At 34.4% G+C, this 16459-nt stretch overlaps 1 protein-coding gene across 1 annotated transcript; it reads right to left on the bottom strand.

The window, feature by feature from the left end:
* Positions 1–10: 10 nt before the first annotated feature.
* LOC130809718 (SCY1-like protein 2 A) lies at positions 11–15971 on the bottom strand. Its single transcript, XM_057675494.1, has 14 exons — positions 15196–15971; positions 14999–15103; positions 12198–12299; positions 11876–12058; positions 10510–10636; positions 8990–9051; positions 8815–8901; positions 7892–7978; positions 5362–5475; positions 2818–2946; positions 2563–2625; positions 1761–1922; positions 1539–1657; positions 11–1432 (listed from the first exon to the last, which is right to left on the bottom strand). Exons 1-14 carry the CDS (start codon positions 15700–15702, stop codon positions 553–555), a joined length of 2727 nt encoding a protein of 908 aa, XP_057531477.1. The 5' UTR covers positions 15703–15971; the 3' UTR covers positions 11–552.
* Between the last annotated feature and the right edge of the window lie 488 nt (positions 15972–16459).

Here is a 16459-nt window from a genome sequence, read left to right as displayed (position 1 = left end):
AATCAGAATATTAGTCTCTGAACTGTCAATCCCATTTGGGCAATCGTATAAATGATCAAAATCAGGAACTACATAAGAGATAAATCGTAATAGTTGTACAGTAGGAGTACTTGTTCAGCCAAAATAGTTGGCTATTAATGTTCAAACTCACAAAAATACAAGTCATTTTGACATTTAATCAAAGTGTTTACAATTACCAATCTTGACCTCTCACTCTCTACTTGCCTCCTTTCAGGATGTTGCTCGGTTTTTCTCGTAAATTACATGGACGATCCACCCAAAAAAAAATATTATAAACAGAAAAAAATGAAATAAAAGAGCAAAAAAAAAATGAAAAGATCATCCACACGTAATAGCACAAGTGATACAATGAAAGCAACAGGTCTATAACTTACCTGACGCTGGATCATTTTCACAACTTTCATATTGTTCCAAGCAAAAATCACATCATCGTGTTTGTGCAACCTTGATACCCATTGGCTGTCACAGGCCGTTCAATCTTTAATCTTTGACAGTGGTGGCTCATTATAAATGAACACCGGATACATCTTTCTAAAGCAAATCCAACAGCGGTGGCTGCTCAGAAGCTGACTTGCGTGCACCTGAAGTCACTCCAGAGTGACCTTGAGCTCCTCTGCCTCTGCCCCTACCTCTCCCAACAGCAGTGGAAGGCGGTGGAGCTAATCTAGGCGCACAGTAGTCAGTTTTGGCGGATGAGAAAATGGAACCGAGATCTTTCGCATTCCCTGAATTAGAGTTCCCTTGATTCTGCTTCAGAACGCCTAAATGCTGCCCGCTTCCTAGTCCAGTATCAAAACCCAAGCTGTTCAATCCTGAAACTCCCTGATTTTGTTTTAATGGCTCGGAAAAATTTGTACCGGTAGCCCAGCTAAACATGTTATTGTTCTGGAAAGCTGTATTGTTTGAGAAACCCGTGTTAGAACTGGACCCAAGCTTGTTAGTTGATAGCCCTGAAATTCCACTGTTTGAGATTCCAGAACCATTAGGTCGTGGAGGCCAATCAGCGAAGGGATCTATGTCATCAAAGCTTGCAGTGGATGCCTTATGATTTTGCATCTCATCACTACTTGTTTGAGAGGTTACACCAGATGTACGAGGTGGCCACTCAATATCAATTGATGGACAAGAATTCATCATTTGCGAATTAGAGACAGAAGGCAATACTGATGAAGTTTCATCAACAGACTTCATTGGAGGTGATGCATTTGTTGAATAAGATTGGCTAGATGCGTCTGAAGTTCTTGTGGCAGGCCAGTCTTCATCCCATGAAGCACTCTTCTTTACAGCTGATACTGGAAGGGTTCCATTTGATTCTTTAGGCAGTCCCGTCATAGATCCTAGAGAAGGAGATGATTTGACCTCGTGAATTCCAGACTCTGACACAGATACTCCTCTTTTGTCCTCTATTTTCCTGTAATATAAAATCAATCCCATGCAACTCAAAAGACAAGTCATGCCCATTGACCCTCCCAAAGAGGTGTGTAAAAATAACAATATACATAAAGGGAGAAAGTAACCTTAATATGTCCTTTACAAAGGCCATATATTTTGCAAACTGCTGAACATTTAATTGCTGAGCGATCAGAAGAGGAGTGAGTAGAGGGAGGACATGTTCTGCGACAAACTCTGTTCCATACTGAAATAATAGGTGGAAGCCTGAGGTGAATAACATCTAATATACACCTAATGACCTAATTAAAAAAAGCATTTTTTAAATATTGGTATTACTTAGCTCATACCTGCTTCAAAATGGAGTTAGCGACAGCAAGTGTACACATAAGAGTAGGCTGTGAACGGTCAACTGCTGTGCAACGTTGAATTGTTTGCAATACCTCCAGGACAGCATTTTTATCAAGTGTATGTATCAACTCTCCTAAGCATAGCAAAGCATTCACTCGCACCTGCCCATCAGACACAAATTCAACAGATGTAAGCATAGCAAAGCATTCACTCTTATCCTGCATTATGATACAGGCCACAGCAGGAGTGTTCTGACTGTGCTGACAGAAGATCAATTGGGGCCATGCCTCCACAGAATATAGACTGGAGGGAGTAGGGACACACATGCATTTTGAGTATATAGCTAATAGCTCGATACCTTCAGATGGAGGAAGTTGGGAAACACTGAATTTAAAGAATGGAGCAAATAGCTTCAGGTGGCAAACTAATATGCCTAAAAGCTTTCATAAAGATTAGTTATGATAGTTACGATAGTCAGATACCCGGTGTAAAATAAGTCCGGTATGCAAGTGATTATGAAAGTTTCAAAAAACATATGAGCAAATAATAAATAAAATCATATATAACTCAAAGGCTGCCTATCTCTCAAATTCCAGTAGGGAGCACCCATCAATCCCATCCAAAAAAGCAGTGTAAGTAGTTTGAACCATGAAAGACATTTAACACCATCAAAGAGAAATAAACAACAAAAAAGTGGATGAGTATCACGAATGTCATTCAAAAAAGTGACAAGATAAAAATAAAATTCAGTATTCAATATAAACTGTTAATAAATACAGGGAAGATGAATAAGTTACTTACTGCAGCCACAGTGGTCCTGAGAGCCAGGCCATGCACACGAGTAACTATCGCTTGTTTTACCAACTGAAAAGAAGGATTGAGAAGTTTTACAAGTATGCTTAAATGGCAATGCAAAATACAATTGAACTATGCGCTGCACAATTTTTATTAACATAGTTTCATAAAACCCTTTTCCTTTTTATTTCAAATCCATTAAAAATCCCCGTGAAATTATTAAAATATGCAGCGTGAAATATTGAAGATCACAGGCCACACCTGAGGATCCAGAAGTTTTGTAAGTGGAACTGTTCTTTTCAAAACTTCCTCTTGTATTCGAGGATCAGAATCATCATAGGCTCGAACAACCGTGGGAAGCACACGTGAAACTAGATCTTCATGGCTGCTCTGAAAAAATACAGACAAGGAGAAAGTTGGCGAAGCACAAACAACGCAAACATACAGTGAACATACACCAATGATACTGATGCCAGAGCCTTCCATCAGATGGATCAGCTGCATGGACAAAAATCATGCAGAATCTATCTTCTGTCATGTGGTAATCAAACACAATTTACACAACTAAAGAAAAATCATAAAGCACGTGTCAAAGCACAAGAAAGAGGCTTCAAAATTAGCCCTTGTCAATTCCTCAGAGAGCTCAGGTTAACAAAATATCCCTCTCATCCAATTCCCGTCTCCCAGAATGGAAAAAGGAGGAGTGTAAAAATAGCAGACACCGACTTTTAAGAGTTAAGCACATGTATGGCACCTAGCTTTAATGCGAAGAAGAAAATGACATAAGTGACATCTTCTCGGTAGAATGTCAATTGAGCTTTCAAAATCTCAACATGGCAGTATGCCTATATAGACAGCAATTTATGGCCTTTGCTGATGTTTCTATTTGCGAGATTTGGAACTCTTACGACTCTCAATCACACCTCATTCCAAATTATATTCAGCATGTATGCCCCATTGTGATCCCTCCATGTTCTTCAAATTCTCATATAGTTTGTACTTCTCCCATCTCTTTCTAAAAAACACTCTCTTCCTTTACAGTACATGTCCTGCCGGTCCAAGAAGTTTCACGTATAATGGCATAATGGTCTGAAAATGCATAAATCCTTTTTATTCATTAAAACATCATATAAAGCACTAGCACATCACATTTTTGAGGTACTCCCTTCATCCCACTATCATCTTCCCATTTGTTTTTGCATACATGCCAATGCATTAATTCAATTTTTAATATTTTAATTTAGGCATAACTAAAAGTTATAAAAATATTGATATTAATAAAATTTTCATCGAAACGAATCAAACAAAATATTTGCTACCAAGGTCAATGACTCACTAAAGTAAACTGGCTTATTAAAAATTATAAAAAAAAATTATTATTTTGATGGAGCTGCCAAGGGTCAATTGGAAACAACTTGTTTGTTAGTTTTATCATCAAGGATAAGTTTGTGTACATCCGACCCTCCCATACAGCCACTTAATGGCATTAGGGTGATGGAATGGACGAATCAAATACAATCTCATTTGACTATTTATTAACTTGTAGACTTAGAATGAAATACATACTAACAATGATTGGTGAATAGTGCCAAAAAACAAATGGTAAGATACAGAGGGACAGAGGGAGTATATATTAAACCAAAATTTGAAGTTTGAGAAGTTCTGGTTTTTATACTCCTATTAACTTATTTAGATTTTATGCATTTACTTATATTTCCAAATAACTGCCAGGACAAATGAGTATCACTTTGAAATTAGTAGAATATGCATATATGATAAACGACTTACATCGAATTATACTACTTGATCATATCCTACTTCACTGACACGACATACTCTCTTCTACCACCGCCACAGGCCAACGATACAGCACAAAATTTGCAAGGAGATCCAGATGTGGGATTCGCAATTCAACAACTCAAACTTTAATTTTTAGCTCTTCAAGGGGATAATATTTCATGGAATTTCCAGGTAGAAACTATCATTACAGATCCCATGTTTTGATGCACACAGTAATGGACAATGAAAATAAGAATTGGAGATAAGCCACCACAGGTAACTAGTAAAGACTAAACCAACCTCCAATTTAGTTTCTCATGACAGTGACAACACAAAGCTGATGGCAGACAGTTCATAGATCATGGGGTAATGTTCAGTTTGAGGGTCAAATCTTGTATGGTTGAATACAGGAGTAGTGAGAAGCTATGCATTCTTGTTGTGCTAGGGTGTCAGAGAAGGAAACAGAGCATTTGGCCAGATTGTTTGAATCTTAAATTATTATGGCCAAGTTGATGGTAATAGGGGCTATGTGTTTTGAGAATAAAATAATGTCGCTCCATTTGGAAAAGGGCTAAAGGTTGAAATAAATAGTAGAGAAAGAGTGTTTTCAAGATTGATAATAGGAGGAATTTGAATTATCAAGGTATCATTTCCTACAACTCTAAACATACACACATTTATGCAAAGAGACACAGAAATTCATATAACTGAGAAGATAAATGAGGTTGTGCCACTGTGATACAATTGACAATGCCCAAGTAATCAAGGAGGGGCAAAAATGCGGTAACCGAACGGTGAAGCGGTTATTGTAACGCCCAAATATTGGTCAAAAGCAAGAGATATCCCTTGATACAACGTAAAATGCGGCTTTTTACACCTCTACAACGCGGGAAATATTGGTTTTTTTTTAAATTACAACGCAACCAATGCGATGCGATGCGGCCTTATTTTTGCAGAGTGACCTCGATAAAAGGTCAACAATAGACAAAAAGAGCAGCAAAGAAATCAGATTAACAGTCAAGTCACCTTGTTTATTAGTAGCTCAGCATGCTTCATAAGCAACAACAATGTTTCACCAGAAGCAGAATTCAAGACTGGAGCAAGGGCGGGCAATGTTGATAGCTCAAATTCTTCTTTGTCCTGCATTATATAGTTGAGACATTTTTATCTATGTGGTTTACAGTTAGAAGACATAGAAAAGCAGAAATTCAGAATTAAGTACCCCTTAACAGTTTGAAATTGCCAACAAAAATTCCCATAAGAATAGAAGTACATATCTAAACCGCAAATACTCATCATATAAGGACAAACATGGAACCATTACAATGCCAATCACATGAATAAAAACACTGCATAAACCTAAACTAGACTTGTTATTTTACCAAATTTAACCATTTTTAGCCAAACTGGTTATTTTTAACTAAACTGAACTTATTTTTACTGATTTACGCTGTTGTTTCTTTTCTGCATTACGTAATGTAATTTAACTGAACTAATGTTTAGCGAACTGAAACTTATCTACGCTAAACTCAACTAGCTTTTAGGAACTAAACTTCATTCTGTTGAACTGAACTTACTTTTACTAAACATTAATGGTTATCACTGAACCAAACAGCAGCTCAGCAGCAGTTTTAAATTTAGAAGTCACATCAAGCAATATCTTATCTTAAACAATTTTTATGAAGGTGGAATACTATAATATTTCAAATTTTTTAAAAACAAAATTTATTTATTTATTTATTGTAAAAAAAAATAAAAAATAAAAAAATACTGATTTTAAAACCATCCACTTTCACCCCTCTAAATTCCACAAATTGGTTTTAAAACCACCCACTACCCTTCTTAACCTCCCACAACTATACTACATCCTTAATAACTTTAACTATTTCTTATTCAACTACAATATTATACAACTTATACATATGTAGTTTCATTTTCATTCCTCATACCATTCTTATTTTCCTATCATTACTCATTCATTCTTTCTTTTTCTCATCTCTTTATCAAAGTTTTTACGGTCATATTCAGCTTACAAAATTACAAGAAATCAGACATCGTTTATGCGGTCCGAAATACTAAGAGCACGCATATGTTTAACATTTCTAGGCTCATTTCAAAGGATGATTCTTAATGTCCATCTAATTAGGGTTATCCCGTTAGTATTACGTGCTATCAGCTATGTGGTAATGCTTATAAATGTAAAGTATAATTATTATTATTAATATATTATGATGAATGTACTTAATATTAAGTTGTGTTATATCTAGTACTACTTTTACTATTACTATTTATTATTTATGAGATAAAATATGGTTTAAATTAGAAGATAAATACCTATAATATTAATCACTATTGCCACCAAAGTAGATTGATGGTAAAATGATGACTTGGCCAATAAGACTACACTAGGATATTTGAGATATGTAGTTATTGGAAAATTATAATCATAAACACGAACTATGCAAGGTATGCTTGGTCACATGATTGTATGTTCATCGCATAAATATACTAATCACTTAAAATGAAACACGAGGAAAATGAATCCTGAAAGTGTGTTGCTCAAATTTTGATGTACTATGCTGTATGGTCCTTTTATTTGTTGTGATCGATCAAGCAAGAGGGGTGTGCACACTAGGATTACATGAGACTACTTTGTTGGTCTTGATTAATTGAGGTGACGACCTCCTTATGAAGTAGGTTTAGGTGTACTTCCCCCGCCTGCGTTGCGTTCCCTCAAAACTAATAATTGGAAAATATGGTCGCTCAATACTAATTTTCAGATAAAAGAAATAGACTTATGTGGTATTACCTAATATGTGAAAATGATTCGTCAACCTTATTATATTACTTTCTTAAACTATTTTCAAACTTAATTATTTTACTAGATGAAGTTGGAATTATTCAATTATCTGAATTTGGGAGTGTTATCTCTTGTTTTCTTGCACTCTTATTTGCACTTTGTAGGTTAATGATCGTTTGGGAACGTGAAGTGTGATTCACCTAGAAATCAGTTAGTAGTAAACTAGCTCTTAGTATAAACATTTCAGTTTTAGTTGTGTTTATGTTTCATAAGGATTAAATTTTTCAAACTTTTCTAAGTTGTAAGATTTGTTTAGTTTGGTTTGAATTACTAAGTTATTTTATAGGCAGTAACTGTTCCATGATTAGGACATGGTTCATGATTTTCCTTTCTAAAATGTACTAAAACTTAGATCTAATTATGGGGGTGCTACAAATATTTTCTCAGAAATTGTAGAAATGATGATATATAAATAGAAGATGAAAAAACAAAAAGTAATCCAAAATATAACTGCTTTCATGGATAAAAAAAATACTAGAATGCAATCACTAACGCAAGCAAAATGCAAACAAACATTGCCATCCGCCAAAAAAACGATGTAGAGAAAGCACATAACAAAACAGTTCCACACAATAGCTGCACTTACAAAAGCAAAAAAGGAAAAAAAAAAAAAAAAAAAAAAAAACTAACATGTATCCATTTGTTCCCAATTAATATTAAAGCCACAAATAAAGAAATAATGTTCATTGTCCATACCTGGGACTGTGCTATTGTCAATACCATTGGCAATATCATTGGTTGCATTACCACATTGCGCAATTCAGCACAAAGAGGAGGAAGGACCTGAGAGCATCACAACGGAAAGGTTCATCAGGTCCGCAAGGATGGCACGGACGGGTATAGCAACAAGACAGAAAATTGCAAACAAATATATGTAGGCTATTTGAGGTTTTTAATCATGAAAATTATTGCAAAGAGAGACTGAAACAGAATGAAAAATCATGAAGAGAAATACTAAAGTGGTTTGTTCACCCAGGCCACAACATCATCACAAAACTAAAAGGCAAGAGAAACAAAGATCCACTAATACACCGAGAATAGTCTCGAGTAACTAGATATTTAAGGTTTAATTGTAAATTACTAACATAGTATAAAAATGAGGTAATGGTCGCGATCGTGGTAATGAAATGGTGATGCGGTTATCGTAATGCCTAAATATCGGTCCAAACCATTTGATATCCCTTGATACAGCCCAAAATGCTTTTTTTACACCTTCACAATGCGAGAAAATTCTTTTTTTTTTCTAAAAACATTTACAACGTGGCTGACGTGATGCGAAGCGACCTTATTTTTTAAACAATGGTATGGAAGAGTATGTTAAAAATAGAGTTTTCATGAAAGAGGGACATGAGACTATCCCATTGATATACAGGAGTATGTTAAAATACAGTTTTCATCCCCTCTACATCGGAGAATCATTTTGTATCGTACCAGTTACACCACTACTTACTGATCAAGAACTACTACTAGCAATTAACAGGTGAATTTAAAAAAGAAACTTAGCTCAGCAAGAAACTAACTACGCAAGAGAGAAGCTCAGTATTTCATAACTATCCATGAATTATGAAAGGTAGAATTAATGGACTTAACATATAGAACAACAGTAAAGAAAGTCAAACCTTATACCGCAACACTCTAGGATCAAAATCCTTCCACATATCTGTCAATGCTTTCAAAAACTCAGACTTCTGCATGTTGTCTCGCTCCTATAGAACAAATATGCTCTTTAATAATCTTTAAGTAGTAAATTAATGAGAAACCTTCAAAGCTGTGAGGATAAAAAGAGATTCTTACAAGCAAGTGGTCCAAAAAGCGGAGCGCTCGCAACCTTGTATCATCTCGGAAGAAAGGTGAACCTTCAATAGATTTGGAAGAAATTATTTCATTTTTGCATAGATCCTTATGACAACATGGAGTTGTCACTTATGCTAATTCGTGAATACAAGAAATCACGCGATCTAGTCCAGTTTGAGGCAAGACCAAGATCACATTCTTAAATCCAAAATGATTCTTAACAGAAAAGTTTCACATTTATAAGAACTTGGAAGGTAGTACAAATGTCCTTCCATAGACGTGGGTATACAAAAGAAAAAATGTATCTTAAAAGTACAACAAATCCTTTGATAACAATGATTTCAATCCTTACAAGGACATTGTCTCATAGGAGGAACATTTTTGAGCAAATGCAATACAACAATATAATTGTGGAAAGGAATATGATCTCAAAACTAGGCTTACAAATTTACATCTAAACAAGACGAGTGAAAGGAAGTTAAAATCTGATCCATATGAAATAGTGAAAGTATGAAGCATGAAAATAACATTTAAATTAACATATATAGTAAGGCCTCATAATATAGATCAGATTGTATCTTCGACAGATATCTAACACATGGAATCATCAACCCTGCGTCCATGCCTGTATTGCAGCAGAATGATCTAGTCATCAAATCAGTGACCTAACCAAGAAGTTCATAGGCTTCAAAAATTGCTTCATCACTTTCAGTAAATAAAAAACTTCCATTTTAGAGGTCAATATATTGTAAGCTGGAAAGATATTCGGTTAGGAACGGGAACAAAGAACACAACGTAGATTGACTCGGGAACGATTGGATACAAGATACATTATGTATAAAAAGCATATTTGAAAACAAAATTAAATTAATTAAGGAAAAATTGACATTAATAATCTAATCTTTCACTCATCCGCTGTGAATAATCCTACCTTTAGATTATTTTCTAATAATCCAACCTTTGTGATAAATTTGCCACAACATATCGTATTACTAATAATAAGTAATAACAGGGTATGCTGCTAGCAAACTAAAATTAATGTTGGATTATTCACAACGAACTAAGGGCAAATGTTGGATTATTAGAAACTAATCTAAAGGTTGGATTATTCATAGCGGATAAGCAAAAGGTTGGATTATTAATGTCAATTTTTCCATTAATTAAATGATTTTTTTGCTTTAAATTATTGTTTTTAAAATGAATTTTTTCAGTTTTCTAGGTTTCATCTCGTTCTTTCTCCCTTCCTCTTTTTTAATTTGTAAATGAAGGTCAAAATACATTTTAAAAATCTTCTACACCAGGACGTCACCTTGAGCGATTTGGGTCACGTATTGTGGTGATTGGGGACAGACGTTCCCGGATCGTGGAACGTGGCTACGTTCTACGTTCCATGAAACTATGGTTCAAATCTAAAGTTCGTTTGAGCCCGACACATAATTTTATCAAAGTCAACAAAACCAAAGACACCAAACATTCACAACGTGTTAAATATAAGGGAAATTGGCATTTAAAGCTTGTACCTGTGAACTCCAAAGCTGAAGGCCTCAAGGACTCATTAAATGAAAGCATCCTCTGTAGGTCTGGAACAAACTCTGACGGGATGGATGAGAATGTCTCACTAGTTAAATAGTTCAATGTATTCATGTACTGCCAATGAAACAAATATTCAGGATGGAAGACAAATAATCCAGGTGCAAGAAGAAAAACAAAGATTACTTAAGCCTGTAGAAATCATCTACTTCATCCCAATTCAATAAAACATTCAACGGTCAATCTAAATCTGATAAGATATCAAATTATTGGCCAATACAAAAATAAAATTCAGTCAAGAACATCGAATAACAGATTTTTAATTGGTTTAAAATAGTTCTCCACGTGTCCAAATGTGTTCCTCGAGCGTAGAAAGCATTTGGTTTGTTAGAAAAACTCAAATCAATTTATTAATTTAAAATGGTTTTGAAAGAAAAGATTCTAAAGCATCAGTCAATTTCGGAAGAAAAAGAAGGATTAGATGAACAAATATTTGATTCTTCAACATGCAAATGATTCACGAACATTTAATAATCACTCATTTTCAAAAAAAAAAATCATACTTTGTTCTACTTAGAAAACAGAAATAGATGTAGATAAGGAATTTCTCAAAATTAGATATACAGAATAGGATTGAGGTGTCAATAACATTATTGTTCAACCTTTCCAAATTGGAGTTCGCGGGGAGGAATTCTTAGAATGATGCAACACACAGAAAACTTTAGCATGTATCGGATACTAGAATTAGATTGTGTTAGCTGGAATTTGTTCTCTTCACTTCACATTCCTTAAAAAAATATCAAGATCTCAATGTAAAACTTCTTTAGCACCTGATATAATTTCTTATGAAATTACTAGTATACGAAAGTAGTCACTGCCAACAATGATAAGAAAATATCAGAAGGAGAACTTCCACAAACAGAATGGTTATCCTATTTAGGACAGTGGAAGCTAGTTTTACGCTTCCAAGTTCCAAACCCTCATCCACAAGGTGGATTGCAGCATCATGCAACTGGACTACAAAATGGAGAAACTTACTGAGTCTATAAAATGTAGAAATTTACTGAGTCTACAAAATGGAAAAACTTATTTGCTGTTTTGCCTTGCTTATCAGCTTCTAAGCCTCCCTAGTCTATAGCCACTTTTCAGAACGAGCAAAATATTTGTGTGTGTGTGTGTCTATAACTATCACACAGAGCAGCAAGTGAGTGGACATTTTCAAACTACCAAAAAAATGGATAACATTTCTATGAACACATACAAAAAGATCACATAATGTGTTAGACAATAGGAGCATAACTTAAAAATCCCTTAATAGCATCAAAATTTTATACCACAAATTCCAAAATGATATACCATCTTCAAATTGTTGTGGCAGTCCAATAAAGGTTTACGAGCAATCAAGTGATAGGCAAGGCATCCAAAACTAAATATATCTGATGAGTGTCCAACTGACAATTCTTTACTGCGAACCAACTCAGGGGCCGTGTAGTTCAAAGATGGTTGAAGTGGCAATATGGAATCCTCCACATCATATTCCTGTAAGCCAACCAGTTAGAACTGAGTGATAAGATGTTACAGGCAAGGAAAAGCAAGGGCAGGTAAACTTTAGCTGATGATACACTCATTTTTCCAAAACAAAATTGTTCAATATATGCATGGGCAAAGATCAACATACAGCATAGTGGAAGAGCTGTGCACCAGCAGATGCCTGGTCGAAAGATATTGCAAAACCAAAACCACCAAGCTTCCAAGCTCCATTAGCAGTAATCAACACACTCTGCAACATAAAGTATTGAGAACACATTTTGAGGGATAACTTTTTAAGATAACTTGACTATAATTTTTTAGCTTTGGAATTGCCACATAGTCTTACTCATTCATAACTAAGGATATAACATGTTATCTCCTTAACCTTTTCATAGAAAGTATTGTCATCCCTATGCTCTCTCTATTGCTCAACATAAAAAACGAAACCCTGAAATATGCTCATGAACCAATGCTACTATGGAAAAGTAGATTTGACATCCTAGAGCATATTTGTAATTCAACAACAATAACAATGTCAAAGTTTTGATCCCGAAAGATTGAATTCAGCTAAATGAACCATAAATTACTCCAAGTGGTAATCCACATGAATTTTTCTCCATTTATTCGGATTATCTACGTTCTCCACTTGTAAGTTTAGGTTCTATATATCATTTCCCACCTATACCCTCGCTAGGTCATTTTTAGTCTTTTTTGCCTCTTTTCAAATCCCCTAAGTTTTAAGTTTTAATTTTTCTTACCCGTTCGCCAACACCCCATCCCTATACATGCCGAAACCACCTTAAACAATTCTATTTTATCTTATTCTCAATATACACAATGCCTAAACCATTTCTTATGTCTTCATTTTGAATTCTATCCTTCAACTATGTCCACTTATCAATCTAAGGATCTACATTTCAACTACTCAATTCTTCCTACAATAGTACTTCCTAAGAGCCCATCATTTGATTCATAAAGTGAAAGCACATTTATAATCCAATGGAGTAAATACCAAAACAAGAAGGATGAGGAGGCACATAGATATCGAAAGGTGTGGCAAACAAAGAAAGATATATCCCAAAAACCTAAATTCAACAAAGAAATGTAATGCTTCGAAAAGTTCATTCCTTCTCAGGATCGCCAAAGTGTGGAGCATGTTATTTATTTAATCCACATTATTACCAGAAAATTTTTAGGAACTTGCAGAGATGCCCATAATTAACGTCAAACCCTCAAAACGTCATTAACTTTAACGCAATAAGGTAGCCATAAACAGCTAGCAAACTCAAAATAGAAAAATATTTTACTTTCAACCTTAGCACTCACACATAATGTCACAAAAGTGAAAAGTAACTAGCAAAAAAGTCCCTATATATGTAGCTTTTATCATCAACGCTAAGATTATCCACGAGTGTGACAATCTTATGCTTTTATTCAACTCGACTTCAACTCCTTCAATCATTTAGGAACTTCAAATTTCCATATTGAAAATTTCTTAGTAGTATTTTTTGAATAAGTTTCTTGTAGTATTATTGTATGAGTATAGAAATTTTTTTAAATGCACTCCATATCTAACAAAGGCACCAAAAAGACAAAATAATTCCTAGCTGAATAGAAATAGTGCTAATAGAACAATGAGGAAGTATTACCAACATTTTACTTTTGGGAAAAACAAAATCTAACAAAATACTACTTCTAGTTCAAAATAGTTGCTACACTTATCACTTGAATGGTAACTCCTATTCAGTAATCAATTTTTTTTACTTTGTATTCTTTATGTACAAGAACATTGTCTCCTATCAATATTAAAGATCAAAACAATACATTGAATAACATGAAAACAAGAAGTCTAGTAACTAATTTGAACAAGAGGAAGTAAGAAATAATGTCAAAGAATAGGACCATAGGAGAGAACCAATGCATTACAAGCCTAAAATTATCGATAATTCTAAGCAATTGAAATGGATAAATCCCTTATTTGGTGTGCAACGTTTGTTTCTTAGGTGTGACCTTCTAAAGTCTAACCATCTACAGTAATAGCAATTGGGCAATATTCCCGAAGTGCAAAGCACAAAGTGCTCACTCAAATCCCCTTACTCAACTCCCTTTGTCCCTCTCATTTTGCACCACTTAGCATTTTAATATGTCCCACTGATTTTGCAGTATTTCCTTTTTAGCAAAGGTCTCACTCTCATTCTTTTATTTAATCTCATCCACAAACTTATAACCTCTCTCCATCTTAACCACTCATTTTTATCTTCCACTTGTTTTGTCTCATTCTCCAACTCAATTTCTCTTTCCAATAAAATTTACCCATTTTGCAACACTAGCGGCCCGTTTGGTAACCGGTACTAAATGGTGCGAATGGTAAAGAAAAGTTCGTGTAATTTTCGTAGGAATATCTCTAGACAAGTTTAATGGTTACTCAACAATCTCATTTTCTTCACAAAATTCATTTAAAATTCATTCAAATGCATTACCATTTAAACATATATATTAAGTGGTAATGGAGAATTGTGAAGAAAAAAAAAATTTTTATGACCAAACTTTCATTACCATAGGAATGACATGATATATATCATGAAAATTTACACTACAAGTTATTTTCATTCCACTATTTAGTATCAATTACCAAATGGGCAGTAGGTGCAAGAATAGAGGGATAAAAGGAGTATATAATAAACAAGACAAACTCCTTCAAAACCCATTGCTAAACATCAGCCAACAAATCATTTAGAATTATAACCAAACATAAAACTCCTAATTTCTTTCTTCAACTAAAGTAATCACTCGTCTCGATTGTCTCACCATCCTTGGTCAATCCAAAATGTTTCCTCTTGTTCGAGTACAGAAAATTCACTACACATTCCATTTGATAAACTTGGTCAACGCATAATGCGAAAGAGAGCTTCTAAATAAATGCATAAAAGTGGAAGATAGCTCACTAACCTCAGGAGAAATAGCACGGTGGACAAGACGAGCATTATTATGAAGAAATTCCAACGATTCCGCAACCTGAAGCAACCCATGTTTGACTTCCAACAATCCCATTTCCTACACAAATCCCAAAACAAGACACAACTCAAAATCAAAACATGATAATTTCACCCACAATCAATCATATCAATAAAATAATAGAAGCATACCATAGCACTCTTAAGCTCCTTAGGAACATTGCCAACGTTATGCAAAACACCAAGAACATTAGCAACAGAAGCAAAAAGAGGCTCAGTAACAAAAGCCATAGCATTCTTAGTCTCATCCAATGCCTGCACCACATGAACAATACCAGGATGCCGAATTCTAACCAATCGAGACGCATCGTTCCTAAGTACATCTAAAAATGCATCCTCCAATGCCTTGGATAACCCAGTCCGAGTCCTAGCCTCAGAAAGAGATCGCTTATCAAGCAACCAAACACAAACTGAAGAATACTGAGAAGTATTAGTAGTAGAAGCAAAAGATCCACGAGGTTTAGCAGAGTATAGCTTCCAAGCAAGACCAGGACCAGCTGATCCAATTTGATCGATTAACTCATAGTCTTGTAAGGGTTTGGGACCCGTTACTTCTTGTACCGTTGTTGTTACTGTTTTCTCGATTACCGCTGCTGTTTTCGCTAATGCTTGTGTTAGGGTTTTCATATTTAATGACATTTTAACAAGATTTTGATCGAGATTTGAGAGAATTTGAGAAGTGATGATGATTCAATTTGATTGGATTTGATTTGAATTTATGAATGATTATACGAATTTGTAATTCGATTTCTTTTTCTCTCTCCTCCGTTGTCGTTGTCGTCTGTCGTCGTGATGGGAGAGAGATTTGGAGTTTATCAATGGAGTTTTTGAGGGGTGATTTCTGGTTGTGAATTGAATGTTGATGGTGGAATTTCCTTGTCAGTTAATGAGTTTTTAATTAGTACATTTTTGTTTTTTGTTTGACGTTTTTAAGGTGTTTGGCAATGTGTTTATCTATTTTTTTTTTTTCTGGTTTTTAGCTTTTAATTTTTAAATAGTTAAAAAAATTTATTTGATAAATGATTTTAAATTAACTGAAAATTTAATTTTTAAGTCAATATTAAAAAAATCTTGTATACTTTTAAGTATTGAGATACTTAACCTTGTATATCTTTTTTGCAAAAAATTACCTATATTATTTTTTTAAGCAAAAAACTATCTTATATGATCCAAATGTTTACAACACACTACAAATTTTTCTTTATTTTGTTAATAACGGCTTAAAAAAGGAGAGTGATTAAGAGAATTTCAGTTGATTGCAAATGGGTAACTAAACAAGGGTAATTTTTTTCTTATACATTCTGCTTAATTTTGATTTGATTTATGAATATTGGTTGATTTATGTGTAATTTGTGCCTAATGTGATTGATCAATTTCTTTCATTTTCCTGATCGTT

Source organism: Amaranthus tricolor, chromosome 4, assembly GCF_026212465.1.
Source record: "Amaranthus tricolor cultivar Red isolate AtriRed21 chromosome 4, ASM2621246v1, whole genome shotgun sequence".
NCBI classification, from domain to species: Eukaryota; Viridiplantae; Streptophyta; class Magnoliopsida; order Caryophyllales; family Amaranthaceae; genus Amaranthus; species Amaranthus tricolor.
This window is presented reverse-complemented; position numbering and strand designations above follow the sequence as displayed.